General features: G+C 49.5%; 2 protein-coding genes across 3 annotated transcripts; both read right to left on the reverse strand.

Annotated features, from left to right (window-relative positions):
• Positions 1–409: 409 nt before the first annotated feature.
• On the reverse strand, positions 410–5,232 carry LOC100550363 (alpha-1,6-mannosyl-glycoprotein 4-beta-N-acetylglucosaminyltransferase). Of its 2 annotated transcripts, none has more exons than XM_010724026.3 (4): positions 5,107–5,232; positions 2,415–2,557; positions 2,005–2,149; positions 410–1,648 (listed from the first exon to the last, which is right to left on the reverse strand). In XM_010724026.3, the coding sequence occupies exons 2-4, from the start codon at positions 2,529–2,531 to the stop codon at positions 507–509; spliced, it is 1,404 nt and encodes a 467-aa protein (XP_010722328.1). In that variant the 5' UTR covers positions 2,532–2,557; positions 5,107–5,232; the 3' UTR covers positions 410–506. The 2 variants fall into 2 exon arrangements, with proteins under 2 accessions (XP_010722328.1, XP_003212894.1); XM_003212846.4 differs by lacking the exon at positions 5,107–5,232 and adding an exon at positions 4,560–4,665.
• A 2,516-nt stretch (positions 5,233–7,748) lies between these two features.
• LOC100551434 (transmembrane protein 183B-like) lies at positions 7,749–18,846 on the reverse strand. The gene is made up of 7 exons (XM_010724027.3): positions 18,738–18,846; positions 15,707–15,862; positions 14,680–14,839; positions 13,130–13,310; positions 9,770–9,850; positions 8,964–9,119; positions 7,749–8,217 (listed from the first exon to the last, which is right to left on the reverse strand). Exons 2-7 carry the CDS (start codon positions 15,771–15,773, stop codon positions 8,032–8,034), a joined length of 831 nt encoding a protein of 276 aa, XP_010722329.3. The 5' UTR covers positions 15,774–15,862; positions 18,738–18,846; the 3' UTR covers positions 7,749–8,031.
• Positions 18,847–19,066: the final 220 nt, after the last annotated feature.

The following is a 19,066-nucleotide window of genomic DNA, read 5'->3' on the forward strand; positions in this document are numbered from 1 at the left end:
AGCTTGAAAACAGAGTAAGAGGATAACAGCTGTGTGAAAATCAGAAGGTAAGGGTTAGACAACTGAGGATGGGGTGGTGTCGAGAAGTTGCAAAAAATGCTGTCGCCTGGCTAATAGACTCACTGTTGTTAATTAATTAGCTGAGTCAGGGCCTAAGGAAGTACCGAGATGGGCACCAGGGGACAAAGGAAGCAGGACCCCACTCAGAGCAGGGAAAGTGGCACTCCATCAGGACACAAAGAGTGTGCAGGGCTGCGTGTCCATCACTCTCCCCATACTGATAGGGCTGGGCACTGCTCTCTGCAGCATCCCCCAGGCCCTCCAGCCAACCCCATCCATCTTCCTGCAGGAAGCAGACCCCACAATTGCCCTGCCGCCCCTCTACATTCAGCAGGTAGGACCAGCTTGACTGAATAATTTAATTCTCCATCAAAAAAGGGACTGAGAAAAATAAACCTCTTCTTAGAGCAAAATCCAACCACTGTGGTGACCCATCACAGCCCTGCTCAGGTGCCTGCAGTCCAGATATCGATGCTCTGGATGATGAGCCACTCACTCTGGCTCTGGGTGACCCGGATCCTCACACACTCCACAGGGTTGGGTGCTCCCTTCTCCAGCCCCCGCCGCTCTAAGTTCCCTTTCTCAAAGGTGCCCACAGTGGTGTACACAGAGCAGTCCCGGCCATCAGCCCGCCGTCTCTGGCCCAGCTCCAGAACCCCCGCATGCAGGAAGTCCCCATGGCGCTCATTGGAGCCCGTCTGCACCCGGACACGGGTAACACGGGCTGGTTGGTGGAAGACAATGCAGAAGATGCTGCCAGCTGCTGGGTTTTTCCCCCAGAAATATCCCTTTGCTGTGCTGTAAGCCTTGGAGGGCTCATAGTTCTCAAAGACAAGCATGCTGGTGAACACGGCCGCTGGTGGGTTGTCTGGAAGGTCCATGGCATCGGCCTTGAACTCGTCATCCTCCAGTCGGTTGATGTTACCTTGGAAGGAGGAGTAGAGGCCCATGTGCTGGAAGAGGGAGGGCTTGAAGCGGATCACGTCCTTCTGGGTAAGCAGGAGGCGGAAGTGGTCCAGCAGCCAGTCACAGGGCATCTCCTGGTAGAAAAGGAGGAGGAAGCGAGCCAAGCGAGGAAGGTCACTGGAGCGGTAGAGCTTCCCGATATAGCCCAGCTTGGAGAACTCAAGGGTGGCCCAGTTGGAGCCTTCCTGGGAGGCCACGGCTTTGCGGATGGCGGTGAAGAAGGACTTGGCAGACAACACGTCATCCTCAATCATCAAGTAGTAGGAGGAGAGGTTGGCAGCAAAGGTGACGAGGTAGGCGTAATCCACGTTCTGCTTGGACCTGAACTTCACCCGTGCCTCTGGGTCGTTGTAGTTTCTCTTGAGGCCTTCCAGGGTCGGGTAAAACTCATGGGGAGCGTGGATAAGCACGAGCCGGCCCAGGAGGATGTGGTGAGCGAACCTTTGGCTGATGTCAGCGGCCACCTGGGCGTTCCAGCTGGGGTTTGCATCGGCCAGGTGCACCACCACCACCATCTCCTGCAGCTCCTCTTCTGATGACTGCTTGAAGAGGGACTGCAGCGTGTCTGGGAGGTAATAGCCACGTGGGCGTCGCACTGATGACAGTCCCACAGCCAAGAACTCTGCAAAGCAAAGGAAAGGCATTCACAGGCTGAATACTGATGCACCACAGTGACATTCTCCCATGTGGAAGGGGTCTCCAAAAAGCTCTCCCCATGGCCAACCTGCACAGTTAATGCTATTTTGGCCCCACATCCGAAGTCAGAAGATCCACCTCCCCACTGGGAAAGCAGGAAAACCACCCCCAGGCAGATGGATCTCATCCAGAAATCTGGGAAATCCAAAATGGCTGTGGTCACCCCAATTGGACAGAGCAGAGAAGGCTGGTTGGGGGTAGAGCACCCAATAGTGACAGTGATGGAGAGGTCATAGGTGCAGCTCCCAGAGCCCAGCCCAAAACGGCCTCGGAGGCACTCACTTTTGTGGGGTGATGGGGAACCAGCAAGGACGTAGTAGGAGATGTTGTTGAGAGCAGAGAGGTTGTCCGTGTCCTGGTGGATGTGCAGGGCTCTTTGCTTCAGTATCTTCAGGACTGTGTCTGAAGGTGGATCCCTAAACTCCACCTGGATGGCAGTCAAAGGTGGACTGGTCAGAACCTGGGGTCTTGAACACGTGTAAGCCAAGGGGGGGCATCTGCCTTCCCAGATCCTGGACTGGAGGAGCCCAAAGGGAAGGGAGAAGGCAGAGCTGGAGTTTGGAGATGATATGGGGGCAAGGAAGGCAGCAGAATGAGAGGTTGGGGTCCCAGTGGGGCAGGAAGGGAGCAGAGCTGGGGTTTGGGGCCCACGTGGGGCAGAGAGGTGGGGACTCCCCCAGCACAGGACTCACCTGCTGGAAATCCTGCTGCTGCCAGCTGCCCCTGTGCAGGAGGAGGAGGAGGAGGAGGAGGAGGAGGAAGGAGGCTGCAAACACAGCCGTGAGGGATCGCTTCAGGGAGACCCGCATAGCAATGGGCAGGCCTGCTGAGAGCCCTGCAGGAGAGAGATGTATCAGAGCACAGCACAGCCCAGGATAAAGCTCCTTCCCTATGCTAGGACAGCAAGATGGCACTGGGATGCACACAGGAGTGCTTACCCAGGGGCACCACACAGCCCAGTTGGGAGAAACCCACCAGGCACAGGAGCCCGCACTGCTCTTCCAACACTGCAGCTTCCTATTGCATGCTGCACATCTCCTCCTGCCCACACCCCACAGGCAGCACCAGTGGTACTGCTGACCCAGGCAGCTGCCAACAGCCCAGCACAGCCACGTCCCTCACTCAGGAGGACAAGAAAGCCTTGAAGTCACCTTCACAGAGACATTAGTGCCCTTGAGATATTTCTCCTTGCAGCAGAGGCGTGGCTCAAGGCTAAAAGGCTCCTGAGTTTACCTGGGTTTTTTCCATTATTAATGCAACTGGGTCTGCCCTAGAAGAGGGAAGGCAGAGTGGAGGTGAGCACCCAGCCCTGCAGGGCAGCTGCAGCACATGCATCCCAACTCACAGCACCTGTGTTCAGCTGAAAGCATCTGTGAGCCACAGCACAGTGAGAACTGAGAGCTGCCCAGAACTCCTAAATTCATCAACCACTGGGGAAAACAGCCTCATTCAGCACTGATGGGGAAATACAAGCAGAAAATAGACTGTTTTAAGGAGAAAATCCATTTTCTGGTCCAGAAATCCTTTGCTGGGAGGTGTTAACACCTTAATGGGGTGACATACAGCACATCCCCTCGATGCAGCAGCTGTTGCTATCCTAGCTGAGCTGACCTCACGTTCATCGCTCAGATAAGCAATAAAATCAGATGGAGCTGCTCTGAGCTCGCCCTTTGTCCTGGGTGTGATGGATCATGTCTGCTCCAGCCGGGCTGCAGGAGCTCTGCAGAGTGGTCTCTGATGTCCATGAAGGGTTGTTCTTACACCCCATTCTCTTGAGTTGGGTCCTTGGGAGCTCGGATATCTTAGCTGATCACAGCTGCATCACATTACTGGGGATGACTTCATTTTTTCCCCATCTGGGAGCAGTTGCTTCCTTCCAGCTTGGGCCAAGTGGGTGTCAGGGAAGGAGAAATGCTGCACTGGCTGAACTCCAGTTGTCACCATTTTTTCAAAGCAATTGGCTTTGAAATCCACTTGAAATCTCCTCCCAAGCCCAGGTTAGTGCTCACCGCCCTGCAGTCAGCTCTTCCCAAATTCCCAGCCTCACCTTCCCCCATGGCATGGGAAAGCTCGGCCTCATGGTAAGCTGGCACTCAGCCCCCAGCTCCGCACTGGCCAGCTCATGGTGATAATGTGGATGGCCAAAGGGATCCCTGGCTGCCAGTGGGGAGAACACAGCACTGCTGAGCTCCTCCTGAGCACAGGGTTGTGTTGGGCAGAGCATCCTGCCAGGGCTGTCCCCAAGAACTGCCCCATGGGGACAGCCAGCTGCCAGGAGCCCAACACGCTGTTCCCTCCTGTTTGGAGCCTGCTGACCAAGTGGGCTCTGTCCCACAGCAAAGAGGAAGGAGAACGAGGAAACACCACGGCCTTGCTGCTGCAGGGGCTGCCTGTGGTGCTGGGAGCGGAGCAGCTGGGGCTCAGCCTGCAGAGCAGATACAGACGTGGTTTCGCGCAGCTGGAGCAGAGGAAATGAAAAATCAGGGCAGCACTGTGCCCTGGGGTGAGCAATCCCAACCGCTCAGGGCTGCCTGGCAGCCAGCCCTGCCCTGCACACCATGCGTCTCCCGACACAAAGCTCATCCCATAAAGAGGAAGGAAGGGAAAAAGCACATTTCTCCACCCAGGACCCAAAACCAAAGCTTTAAGTCAATGCGGCACAGAGAGTTCTTCATGGGCAGCGTGACAGGGACGTGACTCTGAATTAAGCCCCGCAGCTGACAGCAGCGCCAACCCCCTGCTCTCATCCCCAGGCTCCCCACACACCCTTCCCCGTGCAGCCCAAGGGCCAAGGCTCGCACACAGCGCCCGATCCCACCCAGGCAGCACAGACTTACAGGTGCGTGGGGCGGCTGTGGGCTCGTGGGGTGCTGGGCCCTGGCAGCGTCCCCGCTGGACTCCGGTATCTGGCTCTCAAAGCCCCACCCCGGCCTCTCCTGCCTCCTGCAGAGGAGGAGCGTCTGCTGGCCAGGTAAGCCAGCAGCTGGGAATGGGCCCCTCTGGCCTTCCCCGGGATGGGGATTCCCACTGGAGGACCCCCAGGGCTCCCACACCCCACACCGCTTTGCAGATGTGCTCACAAGTAGCACCGATGGGGGATCCCAGCGAGTGCAGGTCAGGAGCACGGGACACAGAGCCGGGCTGCTTTTCTGCTCCCGCTCGTGGCCGGGAGCCACACGGCTGCTGAGCTGCAGCTGCACCTCGGCCAGGCAGAGCTGGTAGCACCGGCGCCCCCCATCCCCCCATTTTCCTGCACACCCAAAGCGTGGGGCAGCACAGGGCACAGCCCTGGCAGATGTGCCCCACCGCTGAACTGCAGCGAAGGCTTTGCCCTCCCCAACCGCTCCATCCCCATTTCCCTTACGCTGCCGCGGTGCTCCCCACCTTCATTCAAGCTCTGCTTCTCAGCTCAGGGATGCTCCCAGCCGAGCGGGGCCCAGGGCCGCTCAGCCACGAGCTGCAGGACGCGGCTCAGCCCTTCTCTCAGCAGCCCCGTCCCGGCACAGGAAGGAACCGGGGCTCAGTGCTTCCTGCCCCGGTGGGAGGAAGCGGGGAGTTGGGCCGGGGCCCGGGCCTGCACCGGGGAGCGCTGGAGGGCAGCGGAAAGGGGCGGCTGTCTGACAGCCCTTCCCAGTCCAACCCCATCCCTGTGCTTGGTGAACAATTTCTAACAGAGCGGTGATGTGTTGGCACAGCTGCTCAGGGAGGTGGGAATCGCCATCCCCAGAGGTGTTCAGAGCTGCTGAGGTACGGCACTGTGGGATGAGGTCAGTGGGCACAGCGGGGTTGGACTCGGGGTTCTCAGAGGTTTTTTTTCTAACCAGAATGATTCCACGAACCTCAAAGGCTGCTTGGGCTCAATGTGCAACATCCAACCACCCCAAGAGCCTGCAGCCCGGCCTTATCCTCCCTGCATTTTGGACTGTGGGACACCCAGGCTGCCTGCATTGAGGAGCCAGGCCAGGCCCGAGGGGACCCAGCAGGGCAGCAGCCCCACAGCGGATCCCAGCACACAGTGCTGCAGGTTCAGCCTCTCTGAGCTCCGTGGGGAAACCCGAGGCGTTCAGGATCAGCTTACAGCCCTGCATTATTCAGGTCCCGAGTGGAACAAAGCAGAGGTGAAAGAGGGCCCCGCACACCGGGGCTGTGGATGTGGTGTTACAGACCTGGCAATGGGAGCTCTTACAGCCATTCCTGCAGGATGGGATGTCAGCCCCGTGCTGCGTGAGGATGCTTGCAAACAAAGGAATTATAATAATATATTTTTTAAAAAACCAAAGCTGCTATTATCTGTTTCTATACTGAAAAAGGCTGGAGTGGAAGAGGCAGCTCTCTGATTAGGGATCTGTCAGTATTTCGATCTCCAACCCTCACAATACAAGTGCAGGAAGCTCCCCCCCAACCTGCTTCCTGCACTGCCCTGCTTCTGCTGGACAAAGTCCACCACCAGAGGACTGTCACCAAGGCCACCATGAGGTCTGATACTCACACACTGCCCTGATGCTGCTCCCTCATACACTGCTGCACAAAGATTAGACGATCCCCTTCCCCCAGCACCCGACCTGAAGTCAGACAGCATCTTATCACATGCTGCAGGCTCCCCTATCGCAGAGCTCAGCTCTGCTATCACTTATAGTGCTTCTCTTGCACTCTCTCTAATCTCATTTCACAACTTTATGTCAGTTTCAGTGTACTTGTTCAGAAGCAACTGAACCTGGAGCTTTCTCAAACGTGTTTGAAGTCAACATCACAGAGTCTAACACAAATCCAGGTTTGGGTTTAGATGCCCTTGGTGGTGATTTACATGGCAGTGGAGATGCATACAAGAAACTCTTGCCAGGCAGCTATGTGGAGACTATGGGGCATTTGCTTATTAAATTGAACTCTCCCTCCTCCCAGTCACTCTGTTTTCCAAAAGCTTTGCCCAACAGGGCTGCTGGTCAGCAGAAAGGAAGTGCTTAGTTACTCCTGCTTGAGACGAGACCTGATGTTAAAACTCAGAACAGGGTTAGTTACTACCTCCAGTTGCTCACCTGCACTCCAGCACGTCCTCTGCCTGCTGCATCTGTCAGCAGTGAGGTGAAACCTGCTGGATTTCCTGCTCAGTTCACTCTGGACACAGCAGACCGCACTGCCATCAGACCCAGACTCAACATCACTCCCTTCTCACACATCTTTTCTCTCTGGGACAGCACACAGCTGTGCCAGGGGAGGGTCAGGTGGGGGTTAAGGAAAGGTTCCCTACCAGAGGGTGGTGGGCATAGAACAGGCTGCCCAGGACAGGGAGCACAGCCCTAAGCCGCTGCAGTTGAGGAGTTTGGGACATTCCATTTAACGTCTGAACAGTTTGGATTCTGGCTGGTCCTGGTGAAGCCTGGAGTTGGACTGGATAAGGTTTGTGGGTCCCTTCCAAGTAGGGGTGCTCTGTGACACTGACAAATAATCCAGAGCCACTGCAGCTGCAGAGTTCTGGGGCTGCTTCTTCCTCATGACAATTATTTTGTCTGCTAAGAAGTACATCTCTGTCTGCTCCAGGGCCTTCCAGTGCCCACAGGCCAATGCTGCTCCATGGTCTTAACAGAAAGCCCAGACCTGAGTCCTTCAGAACTGCTCCAGTAGCTTTAGTTCACAACCTGCATCACCTCTCCCTGCTTGTCTTCTCTGAAAAACCTGCTTTTAGAAATCTAGATCATCTTTTCAAAGAACATCACTGTGAGAACTTGGAATATCTTTACATTCAAGAACCTTTGCCTTACAAATCCTCTTTGAAATAACTCCTTTGATTTTTTATGCCTTAAAAAAACCAACATCCACAAACATGGACTGTGAATCAGCATTCTTGTAACACTGCTGCTTTGCTTACTGCTCCTCAGACACTGAAATATCACACTGCATTTGAATGCAATCGTGTGCCAATAAAAAAACAAACAAAAAAGCAGGGACTTCATTTGTGAATTGTTTCTGGTCACGTCCAAGCTGGAAAGCAAAACTTCCCACTTCTTCCTGAAGAACAGAAAACACGACCACTTCCATTAGCACCAAAAGGATTTTAAATGAACAGTTCCAGGGAGCTCCTTTCAAATCATAAAACGTGAATTTTACATAAAAGTGTTTACAAATAGTTTCTGCTTTACACTCAGCTCTGCTCAACACTGACCAGAAGTTATATACATACACACTAGCTCAGTAGCTTCAACCACTCTCTCAAGGAGGCTGCAGAATTTATTTAAGAAAAAAAATAGGATTTCCTGGTTCCTGGGAATTTCCTTCAGCCTGCCAGACGGGTCACTGCTGCGGGCGCAGGGAGCACTAAGCTTTTGGGGAGAAGGGGTACTGAGGGTGCCACCAATCCAGCAGCCGGACGCTGTGCACGGGGTCCAGCACCACCTGCACTCCTTGGTCAAGGCGTGGCTTCTTGCCATTGTGAACAGGGGCGTCCTGGAAGACCAGACGCACGCGATGATGCCTCATGTCTGTGCTCACGTTGATGGTGAACTGCAAAAGAGAGACACGGAGGTGCTGGAGGAGGCAGACATGCAGAAACATGCATTTGTTTCCAGGTAAGTGTGATTGCAGACTGATCACTGACTCTGGGTATCAAAATTACTTCTTTGTGTTACAACAGGCGCTGCAATAGTTACACTCCAAACCAGTTCCCTGTGGCTGGAAGCCCCAAATAAGAGAACTGGTCACACCTGAAAAAACCTCTCAGACTTACAAGAACAGACACATATGCTGTCCTGTGCATTAGCACAGCTGCTCTGCTACTTTCTAACACAACAGTTCTGTATGGAGCTGATTTGTGGGGGTTAATTCAAAAGCTGCTTTCTTTCCAAGCGGTCAAGGACTGAAGACACTGCAGAACTTTGGTCGTACACGTTTGGCTCTCAGAATTTGCTGCCTTCAGGCAAGAAGAGATTCCATTTTCCTGCATCCCACCTCCTGTTCCCCCAGTGGGGTAGTGACTATTCTGCTCCCAGCTGCTGCACACACACACGTTCAGCTTCTTACAGAAGCTTTACACAAACCACATCTCCTGCATCGAATAGAGAAGAGCCGAGAGATTTGCAGAAGCTTAACTGAGGAGCCTGTTAGCAATTCCTGTGATAATTAGCTCTGAGATTTCCACAACTGGTTGACTGATGAAGCAGTATGGTTTTTACACAACACAGAAGAGCTCTCCCTCCCCTTTCAGAAACTGCACGTGCAAAGATCATGTGGCAGATATCTCAAACACTTACCAAGGTAAACGTCATACCCATGACTATTGGCACGAATATGAAGTTAAAGGTGGTGATCTGCAGCAGACAGCAATCCTGGTCAGGGTTTGTATGGACTTCTTCATACTGAACAGGTGGCTGAAGACCTTTGGAACATTTGCTCTTAAATCTGGGAGACTTGAAAGAAAGAGAGACAGTTAGCCAAGCAGGAATCTATGATGAGTTTGGTTTCTTCAGACCAGTGCTGCCCAGGAGGTTCACTGAGCATTCCCACACACCTGGGCAGTGCTACGTGAACAACAGAAAGCCAGCACTCAGGACAAAGAATTTGAAGGATTGTTTCTTTAGATAGGAATGCTGCAGAATTCCCAAGGATGCCCTAAGCAGCCTGAGAACCAATCATGGAGGTTTTCTGTTTGCAGGCATTCCTTCACTTCTTGTGGAAATCTTTCCAGTGTAAAGCAGTTTCAGATGTGGACTATTTGACTATTCAGTCTGTTTTCTGGTGATAGTCAGAATCTATGATCCAAAGATTACATTATTTGGGGTGAAAAACAATCCACATCTTACAGTGGAGCAACGAGCGAAAGAAATACCAAAAATAAAAACACAAGATTCTAAACATCTTGGTAATACAGACTGAAAACTGAGAGCAGTTTCAGGACATGTTTTAGTTTTACCAAAGGATTCAGAGCTTTCATTTGATGTCTGAACTCATAAAACTGTTTCCTCATTCCTTTCCACCGCACAGAAAAATCATTACTTCTCAAAAAAAAAAAAGTCACAGCCATTCTGGTTCTTCTTTTACAACTGCTGAGTTTCCATACCTGCTTTTTGAACTTGAAGTTGAATTCCCACATTGCTTCTTGTCTGTTCCCTTCAATCTTTTTGCACCAGAAAAGCAGACACTGAGGTGAAAAAAAAAAAACAAAACAAAACCATGAAACCTGCGGAGGAATCACTTTAAATAAGTTACAGCAAAGTGCTGAGACTTCCCATTACAAACACAATTACAGAGCAGTTAGGAGCCATTTATTTAAATTAATTATTACCAAAGAACACACCCAGCAGTTCGGTCTCCGGTCTCAAGCTGACCAACTTATCATACAAAAGGATGATGCAACTTACAGCCACTGATGTTCAGTAGAACAGAAATCTCTCTGAACAATCCATCCCTTCCATAAGGCAGAGGTGAGTGGTACAGATTCGCCTGTTTCCCTCATCCACCAAGAACTCCCAATAAATCAGACTCCAAACAAGACTAAGCAAAGGAACAACTCTGAATAAGGATCAAGAAGGAGAGAATCCAAAGGGAAATGCCAAGAATGATGTATGACCTTTGAGGTGACAGATGAGAAAGGTCCGAAGCTGCTTTAGAGTCAAAAGAAGGTCCTGACATCACTAGGCACTGACTGTTGTACTGCCGAGCATAAAAACACTGCCAAGTTAGCACAGTTTAACCAACCTACTGCTCATATTTTAGAAGGAAATGAGAAAAGGGCCTCCTGCAGCAGAGGTAAGCAGCACCGTGCTCCAATTTAATCCAGTTACCACAGTACGGTCACAGGATCTATCCCAGCACACAGCACCAGTTCTAGCAGGAGTCTCAGCAGAACTCCTGAACTAAAATGAGGAGGGGGAAATTCCACTGCCTACCAACAGGCAGAAGCAACTATCCTTCAATAGCCACGAAGAGAACCTGGCAAGTCAACCCACACACCACGGTTTCCACAGCACAGGTGCCAGCCCACCACTGCTGGTCTTATCTGCTCCTTCTAACAGTGTCAGCACGTAAAGAACAACATTGGTAAAGACAACTCCTCATGATCCATACACCATTTCTTGCACACCAAGAAGACCTGACTGGGTCACACTGGGAAGCTCAAACCTAATTTAAATCCAGTATAGTGGAACCCTGAATCCATCAAAGCCAGAGCCATCATCCACCACAGGACCTCTGTAATCAGAGACTAGAGGTGACGCAGGACCCCTACCTCAACTCTGAGTCACATCCATAAGCAAGACTCATTAGGGACCCTTACCTTCAGTCTTCATGAGGTGACCAACACAGCTATGAGCAGTCAGTTTCAAAAACACACATCAAGTAAGTAACCTCCACGTGGGAGGAGAGGAGGCAGCCCTCACGTTTTGCCAATAAAAACATTCTCCAGATCTCTCTTATCTCAGAGTTTAACTCTGCCATCAGTGCTATTTGTAGTTCACCTGCACAGACAGCCTGGTCTAGCAACTTGTTTGGTCACGGCAAGTAGTGAAGCACAAAATGGTCAGTACCTCCTAAGGGGCAGAGGATGTTGTCCACGGGTCAGCCGTCCTGCCCTTCAGACGCGCCGTACGGCCTGCTGCTCCACCAAAAATAATGGGGGATGTCTTTAAAGGGCAAACACTTCTGCTGACACCATAACAGCTCCAGTGTCCCACACAAGCTAGGCTAGGGAAAGAAAAAAGGAAATTAAAGAGGAAAAGCTGGATTTGATAACATGGAGGACTGGAGTCTCCTCTTGCCACATGCAGCTTATGTAAGAATCTGCCATTATTTTTAATGACCCATAAAGGTATAACCAAAGCCCATGAAAGCAAGAACATGGGAAGGAAATGTCAGACCCTCCTCCATACCCACTGTGCCCTGACATTTCAGTGCACAGTAACACAAGTGTGGAGCTCACTGTCTTGCAGTGCAGTAGTACAGCAAGACCAGGCTTGTGATGGCTCTTTAGTGCTCCAAGGGGTTAGGTCAGATCTCTTAGGCTGTCCTAAGCAAAGCCTTAACATCATTTAATTTCCTTTTTTAAGACCTAAATAGTGAAAGACTGCACTTCAAGAACTCTCTTCAAACTGAAGTGCAGTAGAAGCATCAGCAGCGGGCACCAAAGCCGTTATGATGTCAACACAAACACTGCCAAAATCCTGCCAGCAGCACCTCACCCCTTACAGCCACACCACGTATCTGAGCAGCAGGTGTGCACATTAAGAAGTGAGACTGAAGGACTATGGCTAAGTGGGCATTTCCTAGAACTGTTCTGCTGTTTAGTTTAAGAAAGATGACATCTAAGCTGGGAAATTAAGAAGAGAATAAACAGCTCTGGATGCAGTCTTCTGACACAGAATTCTGACACAGAATTAAGTGCTTTTCTCCTGCTCTGCAGCACCACCTGCTTGTGTTACTGCACGATGCTCCCTAAGCAGTACAACATTTTTGTCCAGGGAGAGGAAGGAAGAAAGAAGCAATGCTGCACACAGATAGATGGCTAGCTCTATTCTGCATGGAAAATAAAGTAAAACTGTTGAAACAAAGCCACTGCAGTTTGTCTTCAAAAAGCTCATTCAATAAGTTTTTTGATTTGGAGGATGGAGATTTCACACTGCTGCTTAAGCTGTTCACGAAGTACCAGCCAGCTGTGAGGTAAAACCAAACAAGAAACACGGGCATTTCCAAATTAATGATCAACAGTGATTAAAGAGGAATGGATACACAAGTGCCCCAAGCTGTAAGATGAAGGGAAGCTGCCTGTCCACGCCAGTGACAAACCTTTCAGAGCCCAACACAACCACAGCCCCAGTCCTAAGCAGTCGTTCACTGCACATTTGCCATGCTCACAACATCACTGCCTTCCCCTGCTCAGAAACCAAAGACAAAGCATGAACTACAGGAATGGAGTATAAAATGATTCCCTTCCAGTGGCTGTCAGCGTTGCTTCTGATCTCTTCAGATGCCTGCTATGGAGAGAAGATGCATCTGGCAGGCAGCATCTGAATAAAGCAGAGAATATAAAAACTGTCCCTCCTGCAACCTCCTTTCAGCAACACATTTGCAACAGAGGAGGGAAGAGCTTCAAATATCCCTAACAGTTTTCATATTCAGTGAAGCAAGTGCCTTTTTGCTGATTATAAAGCTGTTGCAGTAGGACTGAAGCAACCAGAAGAGTGACTAAAATCCTCTGCAGGAGGAACTACACAGAGACAGATAACCACCACGCTATTAAACGTTACTAGTCCGAGCTAATTCTCACCCCAACCCTCACACAGAAGTTTGGACTCTGCTATCTTTCAAGGCTCCCTCCAACCTCAGCTCTCCTATGATTCTAAACACCACCTATTTTTCTTCCAGAAGGAGAAAATAGCAAAGGAGCACCTCAGACATCCCACTTTTCCTCAGTGATCCCACTTACTCTGGAATTCTTTAAAGTGCTGGGAGTACTGTCTGGAATAGCTGGGTTCCTGGAGACTCGAGATGCAAAAGGCTCATACATGTGGTACAGCGACCGGATGACGCACGCACGGAGACAGTGCAGCTTCTCCATGGACTCGGGCCGCAAGCGGAGGGGCAGGTATGCATCCAGACTGTAGTGCCTGAAAAGCCAACGACAAACCCAACTCTAAAGAGTCTGAACGGCAGAGACATGCAGGAGAGAGAGAGGTGATCAGCACTGAGAGAAAAGCAAACATCTGATTGATCCTGTTGTCAACTCGGAGTCCCTGAGGGTTTTTGCACCACCTCCAACACACACGTGGGCACACGATGCTCCCCAGTAATTCCCTTGCAGACAGTTTGCCCAGACAGACCAAATGATATTTTAGTTGTGGGATATGTAAAGGCCTGCAGGTGCACTCAAGTTCCCCAGGACCCACTTCAGCTGAGCTTGACTGCATGCTTACAAATGCCTGAACAGCCTGGATGCCTGGGCTTGAGAGCTACTCTGATCAGAGAAAACATGCCAAGGGAGCACTTGCTAGGGAACTTCACTCACACTAAAAAAAAAACAGACAAGGATGCCCATAGCTGTGGTTTGCTCTATTCTTATATGTACTTTATCACTTTTAAGGACATCAAAGATCATCTATTTCCAACCCCCTTGCTGTGGTCAGGATTGCCAGCCACTACATCAGACTGCCCAGGAACCCATCAAGCCTGGCCTCCAGGGGTGGGACATCCACAGCTTCTCTGGGCAGCCTGCTCCAGCATCTCACCACCCTCCAAGTGAAGAGTTTCTTCCTAACACACAACTTAAACCTCCCCTCTTTCAGTCTGAATCATTCCCCCTTGTCCAATCACTATCTAAGTGAGTAAAAAACTGGATCTCCCTCCTGCTTGTAAGCTCCTCATAAGTACTGGAAGACCACAATGAGATCTCCCCAGAGCCTTCTCTTCTCCAATAGAGAAAACATTCTGTCCCGAAGGAAAGTTCAAGTGAGATGTGCAAGGACAGAGGATTTATTTTGGATGTTGATACTCTTTCTCTTCTTTTACTTCATTTAAAATTTACCTCTGCTACTGAGACGGCTCCTAAATGCATTAGTTTCTTTCATGCCATTCTAAGTACAGGAAGGTGACTATGATGAAAGCTTGAGGCAGGGCCAGGTTTCTGTCAGTGGTGATTGCCTGTCTTTAAGGTAAAGCAATGACTTTACTGTAAGTGCTTCCTGAGCACCTTACAGTTGTGAACAGGAGTGTGTAGGCTCCAGCAAGCAGAAAAGTGCACAAAGCTTTGAGATCTTATAGAAAGCATATGGGAACATGCCATAGACAGATCCTTTTCCACAGTCAAACAGGTGCAATATACCACAACTCCTCCCCAAATGAGGCCCACACCATCATTTCAACATCTGAATATTAAGCTCCCGAGACCATAGGGAAATGTTCTCTAATTTACAGCTCTACAGAAAGGCCAGCCATTGCTGAAGTCTCTTAGAATAGTTAAGACATTCTCTAGAGTCTCACCTTCTGTAGAGTCTGGTCCAAAAGGCAGCAGTGCAAGTAACAGTCCAGGCTTTCTTGCAAATCAAAGAAAACCGGACAATGTCCTCAGGGCGAATGTAGGAAGCCAACAGCAGCCAGATATCAATGGGGTACTCCTCTCCGCCATCACCATCAGGATTTTCTAAATGCAATCAAGGTACATCAGTGTAATAAAGAACTTCTTCACCAAATCACATCTAGAGGCATACGTTATAGTGCTGTTAGCATGGGGTGAGTAACTGGAACGCAGATGTAAACACAGTCATGTAGACAAGTCTGAGACAATTTCACTTCACATTCCCTTTACTGGACACGTGCCATCATTTATCACTGCTGCACAGGTTGCACAAGTGTGCGGAGTGGCAGATATAAAAGAATAACTTAGGCTGAAAGGGGCTTCAAGGAAGCTCACTACTGCCAAGAGAAGTTCTGCATGTGCTTACTTACCTACAGATTGACTTGCTCACAAGGGACTGTGACCCCAGAGCAGTGCTGTGCATACACAGCCTTGGATATCAAACTGCTATCAGTATTAACAAGGTTAAACTTAAGTACAAGGAACCAGCAGAGCCTGGATTCTACCAAACACATCATGGGCATCGATGTCTGTCTGTTTTTGTTGGTTTGTTTTTTCCTAAAGCAAACTCTGCTTTCACTTAGATGCTTTCCAGCACGAACTGTAACACATATCCCATGGCAAAGTTTCACAACTCACAAAAGCAGCATTAATTTTCCAACGTTGAGAGAATACTGCTGAAAGCAGCAAGCTCTTTGGCTCTGATTTCATACCCAAAGCACGGCCTTAGTGAAAAGACAACACGTGTGACTGAGTCACAGCAGGTTCCTTGGAGAAACGGGGCAAAGTGATTTAATCCTTTGCATTATTATGATTTATATTTTAAAATACAAATTACAGGATGCCCTGAAGAGCTGCAGGTTTAAACTGCAAACAGCAGTCATTAATCGAAGAAACCCACACACAGCACCCAGGAGAGGCTGGTGAACATACCTTTGTGTCTTTTGCTCTTCTTTTTTCTAGATGCAGCTCGCCCACTGATACTTTCCTTCGTATCCATTTCATCACTGCTGTCACAAGATTCTCCTGACACGGAGAGAACTTCCTCAGAAGGAACACAAGAAGCTTCCAAACCACAGAGGGATTTTACTAGAATGACAAGCAATGACACGATAAGTATGCCAGTAGATAGACACAAAAAGATGATTCAAGCTCAGGAGATACTTCAGGGGAACCAGAGCCACTGCTAAGAAGCAACATAACTGCATTAAAGTCCCTGGTGACGCATGTAAACCTTAGGCCCTGGGATTACCTTCTCAGAGCAAGATTAGCACAGGTGAGTGAATTAGAAATAACAGCCTACTGTTTTAAGGAAGGAACAATGAGGATGATCCCACTGGTTTCCCTGAAGCTGTTCATAGCTTTGAATAAAACACTGCTTCTCGTGTGGCACCAACTGGTTGCCCTGCATACCACAGCATCCCTGTATGAGCACTATTCAGTCTGCATAAAGCCAGCACCCATGCTCTCATTGTCCTCAGAACACAGGGAAGTATACTTCCTTCTCAGCAGGACAAAGAGATCCTGTGGCTGAAGACAAGCAATCCATCAGCAATAGAACTCAGAGCCAAGTACACAAGCTCCACTTTAGAATTTATTGAAGGGCCTAATGAGCAACAGCAAGTGAAGACAGTAATTCTTTTGCTGCCTCTGGGGAGATGTTTAAACACTTCACTGTTAGGAAACATTTTACTGTAAACTGAGGACTCACTAGGGCAGGAAAAGTCATGTGTGAGGCAGTGACAGGAGTCTTAAAAAAGAAAGGTGCACTCCTGTGTTACAGCCATGCAAGGCACAGACACAGAGGAACAAGCATGGTAACAGCATTACAAACACTCTGCAAACAGTCTAAAATTTGGGGCCACATACATTCAAGAAAGTTGAATTTCAACCTAATTTGCTTGGATGAAGAAAAGCACCTCTATCAAGAGGCATCTGGCTACCTCAAAGGAGATCTGTGCTGCTCACACTTTTCTAGCCTAGCAAAGTAAACCCCTGGAAGGTTTTACATATTGCAGATACAGCCAGTAGAGCCATCAGAGAGCGAGAAGTGGCAGGAAAAATAAATAAATCATTAAGTACTGATTATAAATAAACCTAGGCTAGAGATTTTCCTCATTTCTTAACCACAGAGCAAGGTTGTGAAATGATAACAGAGCAGATGGAAAGGAAGTCTTAAGACAGAGCTTGAGCAGTTTAGGAAGAGGGACTGCATCACTTGGTTTATGGCCACATCAGAAAACTGCAGTGCTTTGCCAAATGAGTTCTACCATATTTTGCACAATTTACTTTGTAAACTGTATGCATTTGTGGCAGTGATATCCCTCACTCTGTAACTGACCTCTCTACATACAACCTTATGCAGGCAAAACCAAACAGAAGCAGATGGCAACACATGACAGTTATGACATCAAATACAGCCAAGCAAGAGATGACAACTGATCAAGACTCAGGGAGGGGTTCAGAAAAAGGCAGTCACACTCTAGGAAGGAAAGCTCAACCAAATGTTTGAGCTGACAACACAAGGCTGTTCACACTGAGTCACGCTGCATCGTAATCTTGCCAGAGAGATTCCATCCCATTCATCTCACAGCAGTCATCCCCACCTTGTCCCTGCGGGTTAGGAAGGGACAGATAAAAGCTCAGGAAAATTCCACCTGGCCTTTGCTCCCCTCCCTGCCTCCTGGCAGCCATGGGCAGGGCAGTGTTTGAGAACCAGCAAGACAGGAGGTGAGCCAGGCCAAAGTTCCCCAGGCAGAAGCTACCTCCTTCCTGCTGCTTGTTGTCAAGGTGCACCATGGTCATGACCACAGCAGATAAGGCTGTAGAACAGCCTGGGGCTGATAAGGATAGAGCTTGAGGATCAGTTCATCAGAAGGGTGAAACCACAACAGTTCTGCAGGGAATCGCTGTGATCTGCACTCATCTGAGCAGCAAGAAGGTGAACCAGCAACAGGATGCTGGATTTTAGGAGAGGGGTAAAACTGCACAGGGCAAGCAATGCAAGGACTCAGAGTGGGGGCAAGAGGGGAAAGATGTTACAGTTTGCTATGAAGCTGAAGTGCAGCAGTGGGAGGCATTGCCTCAAATGGAGATTCTGTATAAGACTGAACAGGAAACAAAACAGGGGGAGGGAAGCCTCCAGCCTTCTACAAAGAATTGGAAGGTGCCCTGATCTGAAAAGCTTGAGTAGTGACTAGAAAGGAAAATTTAGTGGCATCATCACTATCCTGTACAACTTCACAGTGCAAAGAGCACCTTCTCTTTACAGCAGTCACTGTCCACATAGTAACATTCACCTCCAACCAATTCTACATGTCAGATCAGTTCCATTTAGGAGTCAAATCCTAAATATTAACAGCTCTTGAGCAAGCAGGGTGAGTCAGTCCAGAATGTTCCCATTATTCTCAGCAGCTGAAAACCACGAAGGAAGTAGAGAACAAAGCACTGCAATAGCTGTTCAGGAAACTGCTTGCTTATACACCTTAGAGCTAAACAACAGCAACACTCTCAATAGATCTCACTGCAGCCTGCAGCACAATTTACCAGAGCTATTTCAATATTCCATTATTCTCATTTCAAACAATTTTATCCGGTAGTAAAGTTATCTATAGTTTTGTATGAGGTAGTATAGTAATAAAGACTCTTGATCTGTGGGTTGTTGTTGTTTTGCTTCAAGCAGGAGATAACACTCATATTAAAAAAGAAAAAAACTCTTCAATTTAAGGCACCAGGAAAGACTCAGCAATTTTTGCTGGACTTGGAGCTGGAATTCTGCAAAAATGCTGTCTAAGATCTGAATAATCCCGCAGAAAAATGCAGACTCATTTTCGGGCATCAAACCAAACTGTTTTCTCAGAACATGGGGATGAAGAGGAGCCCCACAGCACAGAGGCTGGCAGGGTGGGGGGCAGCCTTCCTGCATGCCGGCTAGCAGGGCAGGCTCCCTGTACACAGTGCTCACCTTCTTGCTGCACTGCGTTGGCCACAGCTTTCTTCACCCGTCCAGATTTCACAACAGCCGGGTCTGAGTTCGCATAATCTGCCACCGTCACTGCAGGAGAGTCAGGAGACAGGGCGACAGGGGATTAGGGATTACAAGGAGGGGAGAGAGGAGGTCTAACAGGTATGATCCCTTCTCAAGGAGGACGCTGCACAGGCACAGCGCCGAGGAGAAAGCACGCAGCAAAAGCAGCCCCGGCAGCCCCGCAGGCTTCCACCACAGGCGCGGACGGCCACCGCCTTCCAGCACAGAGCAGCTCTTCCCGTGCCCAACCCACACAAACCCCTCGC

The sequence above is a fragment of the Meleagris gallopavo genome, chromosome 28 (genome assembly GCF_000146605.3).
Source record: "Meleagris gallopavo isolate NT-WF06-2002-E0010 breed Aviagen turkey brand Nicholas breeding stock chromosome 28, Turkey_5.1, whole genome shotgun sequence".
In the NCBI taxonomy this organism is placed as follows: Eukaryota; Metazoa; Chordata; class Aves; order Galliformes; family Phasianidae; genus Meleagris; species Meleagris gallopavo.

What these genes read in the sequence shown, in the direction of transcription:
- LOC100551434 (XM_010724027.3), bottom strand. Translation starts at nt 15,773, where the DNA reads ATGGATACGAAGGAAAGTATCAGTGGGCGAGCTGCATCTAGAAAAAAG. An exon ending in TGGACCAGACTCTACAGAAG is followed by an intron (nt 13,311 to 14,679) that starts GTGAGACTCTAG and finishes TTGGCTTTTCAG; the next exon opens with GCACTACAGTCTGGATGCAT. An exon ending in GCACTTTAAAGAATTCCAGA is followed by an intron (nt 9,851 to 13,129) that starts GTAAGTGGGATC and finishes TTTTCACCTCAG; the next exon opens with TGTCTGCTTTTCTGGTGCAA.
- LOC100550363 (XM_010724026.3), bottom strand. Translation starts at nt 2,531, where the DNA reads ATGCGGGTCTCCCTGAAGCGATCCCTCACGGCTGTGTTTGCAGCCTCC. An exon ending in AGCAGCAGGATTTCCAGCAG is followed by an intron (nt 2,150 to 2,414) that starts GTGAGTCCTGTG and finishes ACTGCCATCCAG; the next exon opens with GTGGAGTTTAGGGATCCACC. An exon ending in TTCCCCATCACCCCACAAAA is followed by an intron (nt 1,649 to 2,004) that starts GTGAGTGCCTCC and finishes TTTGCTTTGCAG; the next exon opens with AGTTCTTGGCTGTGGGACTG.